The sequence below is a fragment of the Sphaerodactylus townsendi genome, linkage group LG10, assembly GCF_021028975.2.
Source record: "Sphaerodactylus townsendi isolate TG3544 linkage group LG10, MPM_Stown_v2.3, whole genome shotgun sequence".
In the NCBI taxonomy this organism is placed as follows: domain Eukaryota; kingdom Metazoa; phylum Chordata; class Lepidosauria; order Squamata; family Sphaerodactylidae; genus Sphaerodactylus; species Sphaerodactylus townsendi.
In genome coordinates, this window is record NC_059434.1 from 77,594,097 (window position 1) to 77,601,816 (window position 7,720).

A 7,720-nucleotide genomic window follows, 5' to 3' on the forward strand; every position below is an offset into this window, starting at 1 on the left:
TCAAAGGATGGATGTCTAACTGCGGTTGGCAGAAGCAGAAGTGGGGGAGCAACTCTGGACGGCAAACGGCTTCCTTTTCACGACTGCTGCCTGTACTTGAGAGATAATCAAGGGGACACTCAGCAGTAATGGCAGCAGCCACTGACCTTCTCACATTCACCCACGTGGGCAGGACAAAGAAAAGACCACCCCTCCTGTTCGTCCGCTAGTTTTGCCACACAGCAATCCAACAATCTACATTTTCATCCCACCACTCTTCCAAGCTCTAAGTAGCGAATGTGGTTCTGTTCCCTTACAATAACCTTGTGAGGCAGGCTGGGTCAACAGGTTACTCTCCCCAGCAAGTTTGACGGAAAGAGCGAGATTTGAATGCAGGTCTCTCAAATCTTCAGTCCAACACTCTAACCATTGCACCACACTATCGCTGACAAGGTGCAACTGGGAATCCCTGTCAGTACTCACGGAAGCCAGCCCTTTAAGGGACCCTCCCCCATGACTGCCTTGGAAAAGAAGCAGCTAAGAGCTGGATGCCGCAGATATGCCCCATTGAAGGAAGCTGGAGACTAATGAATCATATTGCTGCTTGCGAGGGAACGAGGGAAAGCAGAAACCTGCATGTGAGGGGGCGGAGCTATTTGTGCCTGTAGCAATCCTTCAAGAGAAAGACAGGGGGCAGAAGCACAGAAAAGACAAAATATGCCAGCTACACAGTTCAGATCCTCAGGTATTGTTTTTCACTTTTTGAAATCAAATTTCTAGTACTTATGCTCATAATATTCTTAACTGCAAAGTGAGTGCTGTCTCGGCCATGTATAGTTTCTTTCACTTCTGCTACACTCTGTTCCGCAGAAAGATAATAGTAGGGTTATATATTCCTCCGCCACAGAACAAAGCATGCCGGATCTTCTTTATTGTGGAATGCTCCACCTGCGTCCTAGTGCCTACCTATCCCTGCTCCCCCATCCATTTGATGGTTGATTGTATCAAAGTACCATTCTCTTGTATCAAAGTACCTTGTGCAATAATGCATAAAATAATGGTTTTGACAGATAGCGCACAAAAATGAGTGTGAATTCTAAAATCTACATATTTGGGACTATATTCTAATGCAGAAGCTTGCTATTTTCTCAACTACTGCACCTCAACTGATCGAACTAACATCTTTCTGTGGAACAGAGGAAGGACAACAAACTTGCACAACAGAGACTTGTGAAAAAGTGTTTAATTGGAACAGATGCCAACATCTGCCTCTCCGGTTGCAGAATCTGCCATGTGGATGGTCACCCCAAAATAGGAAGGGAAGAGACAACTTGTTAGAAATATAGAATTTATTTCAATTTACAATAAGGCAACATATTTTTCATACAACAAATGACAGATATACAGATAAGCCATTGCCAACACATTTCATGAGAGAAGTGCATCTTAATAAGCATTTTTTCCCCAATTTTTATTCCTTTGACATTTAGGGATTTTATTAAGAAGGCAGGTGGAACTGAATGTGTTAAAAACCTCTTATTTGCCCTCTTCCCTAGTGCAGAAAAGACAAACACATGTCTCAATGCAGCCTCAAAAACTTTTCCAGTTTTAACATGTAAGTTTCTACAAGACACACACACAAATCTGTAAACCCTTCAATTTCCCAGTACCAATTTTCAAGGATACTGACCATCTAGTTCTCATGCCCTGTGAAGGCCAGGGCTATTTACTCGTTCCCCAAAACAACGTTATTTCATAACACAACTCCAAAAAAATACATCCCTCAAAACAACCTCAGAAATGTTACGACCGTCTATTCAAAAACGCTAACAGCTGACACACAAGTCGCCTATCCGTAGGACGAGGGAAGAGGATTCATTCAAACATTCTAGAACGACGTGACCATCATTTGACACAACAACTTTTTAAAACTATGTATATCTTTTTCGGGCGAACGTTCGAAAAGTTGTAGCCTCTTTTTAAACACTGGGAGTTTCCCGCCCTCCCATGAGCTTCGGTCCAGTTCTCCCACCCGGACATCAAGAGCTGGAATTTACCGGTGTCATCAAGTCGCAAAGATGCGGAGCACCTTCCAAAACAATCACAGTTTCAAGCAAACAAAGCAAGGTCCTTCATTGCCTGTTGCAGTGTTTTATTCTGGTTCTACAGGGGGCTTGGGAATCCACACTTTCTACACTGAGTTATATCTCAATTGGGGAGAGAGAGAGAAAAATCAGTCCGTCGATGTTGATTCAAGTGAAGACGACCCGTTGCCAATTATCATCTTGCTGTAGTTCTTCTGCTCTTCCTCCTTAAAGGACTTCTTCACTTTGTCTCTTTTCAAGCCTCCATCCCTTCAAGAGCAGGAAAAGATGGAAATGTATAAAATATTACTCAGACATAGCTCCTAGTTACCAAGCGATTACAACACACATCAGCTGCCACCTCCAAGCAAACAGCACCGTGCAAACCAGTCCCCCTTTCTGACTGCCTTGAAACAAACTCAAATGTGGGTAGGAGCAGCAGTGGCGTAGGAGGTTAAGAGCTCGTGTATCTAATCTGGAGGAACCGGGTTTGATTCCCAGCTCTGCCGCCTGAGCAGTGGAGGCTTATCTGGAGAATTCAGATTAGCCTGTACATTCCCACACACGCCAGCTGGGTGACCTTGGGCTAGTCACAGCTTTTTGGAGCTCTCTCAGCCCCACCCACCTCAGAGGGTGTTGTGAGGGGGGAAGGGCAAGGAGATTGTAAGCCTCTTTGAGTCTCCTACAGGAGAGAAGGGGGGGATATAAATCCAAACTACTAGTACTCCTCTTCTTCTTCCTCTTCTTCTTCTCCTTCTGTACCCCATCAGATCATCCAGCTGGGCAGAAAAGGTATCACAGGCAACCCAGCACAACATATATGCAGTCTGGAGAGAACTGGTAGCGGAAGGTGCTATCAAGTCACAGCTGTATTATGGGGATCTCATCGGGTTTTCAAGGCAGGGGAGGAAGAAGAAGAGAGTTTGGATTTATACCTCCCCCTTTCCTCTCCTGTAAGGAGACTCAAAGAGGCTTACAATCTCCTTTCCCTTCCCCCTCCCCCCACAACAAACACCTTCTGAGGTGGGTGGGGCTGAGAGAGCTCCAAAAAGCTGTGACTCAGCTGGCATGTGTTGGAATGCACAGGCTAATCTAGTTCCCCAGATAAACCTCCACAGCTCAAGTGGCAGAGTGGGGAATCAAATCCGGACTGAGTTTCCACCCTGGTGTGTTTTTGGCAGAATGCACAGTGGATTTTGTCGTCCCACTCATTCCCAAAGTACTGCGGTACAAAAAAGCCTCTTGAATTTTTCTCCAGAAAACACAGATCCGGGAAAGTACTTTTACGTGTTCTGGAGAGATACAACCCATCTTGGAGCTAGACGATCCTTCCTGATATTCTGGAGAACATTTACCTCACCACTAAGAGAGATGCTTTAGGTACCAAAAAAAATACCAGATTTCGTAACAGTATAGGAAATGTTACCTGTTTTGTGCCTCAAGCAAAAGTATGTTTTCAGGCTCCGGCATTTTCACCATTGTGAAGACAGTGCTATGAAAACCCTACCACCTCAAGGTTTCTGGAGGGATTTTAAGGGATTCTTTATGTTTGGTTTGGGCTATGATTATGACTATACCCCAGAATGCAGTTCATCAAAACATCTGGGGGGGAGGGGGGGTTTAGCTCCTCAGCAGTGATAGCCAAAGATGGAGTCCCCAGCACCAGTTACTGCAGCTTCTCATCAAGGACCACGTCTCATTTTCCTCACCAGGATAATTCGGTGAGTCCTCCTTGGAGAGCGATGGCGGACTTCACCCTGTTGGCAAAGTGAACAGCATCTTCTCCCTCCTGAAAAAACAATCAACATTCTATTACCACCACCCTCCTGAATCCAAGAGGGAAGTCACAATTGGGGTTTGTTTTTGTTTCCAAGCAAAATGGGTTTGGAGAGCCGAAAAGTGCTTTGGCTAGCTGCCACCACCAGACCAGCAGCACTAGGGCCCCTTCCACACATGCAGAGCAATGCACTTTCAATCCACTTTCGCAATTGTTTGCAAGTGGGTTTTGCTATTCCGCACAGTAAAATCCAGCTGCAAAGTGGACTGAAAGTGGATTGAAAGTGGAATATTCTGCATGTGCGGAAGGGGCCTAGGAGAGGCAAAAGGGAGGATCTGGTTTGCCCTAATGAAAGTGCAAGCTACTCATCCTCATATTCTATTTATTTATTTATTTATTTATTTATTTATTTCGATTTATTATACCGCCCCATCCCCGTAGGGCTCTGGGCGGTGTACAATACAATGCACATATACAGATAAAAATGCACGTATACAAGTAAAATAACTAAAACCATTAAAAGCAGCAGTAAAATAAAAACTAGTAGAAAGATTAAAACTAACACGCAATGGCGTCCGACAGATCCATTTCCAAACCCTCTTTCAGGGGGAAGATCAGCAAACCCCAGATGGCAAAGGCACTGATGTAAAGGCCATGGGGCACCATCAACGGCTGGATCCTCCAGCGTCTGGCGGAACAACTCGCCTTTACAGGCCCCTCCCATGCGAATTCAGTAAGGTCCCGCAGGGCCCGGACAGCTGGTGGGAGAGTGTTCCACCAGGCTGGGGCCAGAGCTGTAAAAGCCCTGGCCCGTGTGGAGGCCAGGAGGTACCAGCAGTGGCGTAATGCCAAAGGGACGGGGGGGGGACCGCCGGAGCATGGGCGGGGCGGGGGCACAGAGTGCCCACATGCACCGGGCACAGTTCCCCCTCCTGGGTACCAGCCCCACCTACCTCTCTTGTCATGGGTGGCAGATACCAGACATTGCAAACGATGGCCCAGCTAGTCATGATTCGCAAGAGGTAGCTCACTATTCCGTACTTGCTGCTGTTCCAGAAGGCGTCACCAAACTGGGGGTCATACTGCAAACAAGAGGAGAGTCGGGCAGTCATTTTCACTCCCACGTACAGCAAAGAGATCATTTCAAATATATCTAATAGGATGCGGCAGCACGGCTGCAATTCCCAAACTGTGTATCGTGAGAAGGAATTCTGGATCAGCTATCCAGAGATAAGGCTGCTTTCTGCATCTCTGCATGAGTTGCTGCTTTGTCCCCATCTCTCTCCCCCTCCCCTGAGGTGGGGCACGTCATTAATCTATGCCTCTGCGTTGGGTGCGATTGAATCAGTTTCAACACCGGACATATAGCACAGCTGTCCTCAGAGGTGCTTTCCAAGGCATTTCTGTTTTCAGTAAGGAGGCCTACTCAGAACAGCATGGTGGGCTCCACCAAGGACAGCATGCTTCTAATGCTAATTTGGAGGTGGAAAGGGGGAGGAGAGCTCCACTCTCTGCAAACAACCCATTTCAAGCACCCGCCTCCCTCACCGTTTTTTGCAAAGTAGCAAAATAAAAACTGCAACCCACCATGAAACATCATTAAAGAGCTGCCTTGGAAATCCTCTGTAGAAGAACATGGCTTATTGATGCTTTATTTTGATAGTTCTGCATGATGCTATTATTGTTGATGTTGCTGTTGTATTACCGAGCACTGTCCTGAGCCTTTCAGGGGAGGGCAGTATATAAATTAAATATACAATACGATACAATACAATTGGGGGGGGGGGATGGGGGTTTGCAGTAAGCAAAAGCTGAAAAAGCCGAAACCTGATTGGCTTTTTCGGCACAAGGCTAATTTGGCTCTGCCGAACAGACTGGGGTTTTTTGTTTTTTTAGAAAAAGAAAAAAACCAATGAGGATTTCTGGGTTGTTGTTTTTTTTGGTGATTTGAGTTTACTGAATCACCACTCCTAGTTGTGACATCACTCGTGGGTTAGTAATAACCTGGGGCTTGCAGAAGGGATTAAGTTTATCTTTTTTTAAGTGGGCCGTTACTAATATGAAATCTGTGAAGAAAACAGCCCAAACTAGTTGTAATCCCAGGAAATCTCCAGCCCCCATCTGGAAAATGGCAATCATACACCCTCAGCTACTAGCAGCACCCTGCTCCACGGGCATGCAGGTAAGCAGACCAGGTGAGCCTTCCAACCCACCACAAAGCAGACTGCCTGCTCATCCTAACTCTTTCATGGAGGAAGGTGGGATGAGCAGGGCAATCCAGATGGTAGTATTAGGGCCATGCAGGACCACAGTCTTCCCTGGCAAGCATCTCTTGGCCCCTACCCTCTGGTGCCCTAGGAAATTGCCTATGTCTGAATAAGGGGCAGGATGCCCCTCTTGACACATCTGGCTGGCAACCCCAGAACCTATAGAAGTAGTTCAGCAGCATCTTACCTTGATGGCCACTGGGTAGATAGTTCCACCAATTTCAAAACTTCCCTTTTTGAACATCATTACAGAGGTATTGTTTATACACGTGCCTAGAAAGCAAAATAAAGTTGTTGGTGCAACAGGATACAACCCTAATACAAGGCTAATATGCCAGATGTCCCCTCAAAGCAGCTGCCATTGGGTCATGAATTAATCCAATACCACTCAAGTCAGCCATATATTGAAGAAACTCCCACCCTGTTGACCCACCCACCCCCTGCAAAAAAGCCTGATCTAAATATGCAAAAGCAGTAATGAAGTGGTACTGCTGAGACAGCAGAATGGACTGCAGTAAGAACTAAGCAGTCAGCAGTAGATGTTGGATCTGCAGTAAGGCTGTGCCGGTTTGTGAGGCAAATATAACTTTTTCCCTCTATACAATTATTCCTTCTGTATCACTAAGAACATAAGAACATAAGAACAAGCCAGCTGGATCAGACCAGAGTCCATCTAGTCCAGCTCTCTGCTACTCGCAGTGGCCCACCAGGTGCCTTTGGGAGCTCACATGTAGGATGTGAATGCAATGGCCTTCTGCGGCTGTTGCTCCCAATCACCTGGTCTGTTAAGGCATTTGCAATCTCAGATCAAGGAGGATCAAGATTGGTAGCCATAAATCGACTTCTCCTCCATAAATCTGTCCAAGCCCCTTTTAAAGCTATCCAGGTTAGTGGCCATCACCACCTCCTGTGGCAGCATATTCCAAACACCAATCACACGTTGCGTGAAGAAGTGTTTCCTTTTATTAGTTCTAATTCTTCCCCCCAGCATTTTCAATGTATGCCCCCTGGTTCTAGTATTGTGAGAAAGAGAGAAACATTTCTCTCTGTCAACATTTTCTACCCCATGCATAATTTTTGTAGACTTCAATCATATCCCCTCAGTCCGCCTCCTCTCCAAACTAAAAAAGTCCCAAACGCTGCAAGCCTCTCCTCATAGGAAGGTGCTCCAGTCCCTCAATCATCCTTGTTGCCCTTTCTCTGCATCTCTTTTTCTATCTCCCTCAATATCCTTTTTTGAGGATGCGGCGACCAGAACTGGACACAGTAACTCCGCGCGGTTCAGCATCTCACTGCTTTATATATTCTCAGATTCCTTTTTCTAATGATCCCCTAGGCATAGAGTTTGCCTTCTTTACAGCTGCCATGCATTGAGTTGACATTCCCATGGAACTATCAACTAAGACGCCTAAATCCCTTTCCTGGTCTGTGACTGATAGCACTGACCCCTGTAGCGTGTATGTGAAGTTTGGATTTTTTGCCCCTATGTGCATCACTTTCTACATTTTGCTACATTGAACTGCATTTGCCATTTCTGGAGCCCACTCACCTAATTTATCAAGGTCCGGGCTTTGGAGCTCTTTTCGCGAGGAAATCCTTTGTGGTTCTCACCA

The 7,720-nt window shown here is 46.0% G+C and overlaps 1 protein-coding gene across 1 annotated transcript in view; it reads right to left on the minus strand.

Annotated features, from left to right (window-relative positions):
* Nucleotides 1-1,310: 1,310 nt before the first annotated feature.
* GPAT3 (glycerol-3-phosphate acyltransferase 3) overlaps nt 1,311-7,720 on the minus strand; it is a 51,386-nt gene continuing 44,976 nt past the window's right edge. The window contains exons 9-12 of the mRNA XM_048509998.1: nt 6,295-6,380; nt 4,794-4,922; nt 3,773-3,852; nt 1,311-2,333 (exon numbers count right to left, since the gene is read on the minus strand). Coding sequence (XP_048365955.1) covers nt 2,213-2,333; nt 3,773-3,852; nt 4,794-4,922; nt 6,295-6,380 — 416 coding nt within the window. The 3' untranslated portion in view covers nt 1,311-2,212. The remainder of the gene's footprint in view (nt 2,334-3,772; nt 3,853-4,793; nt 4,923-6,294; nt 6,381-7,720) is intronic.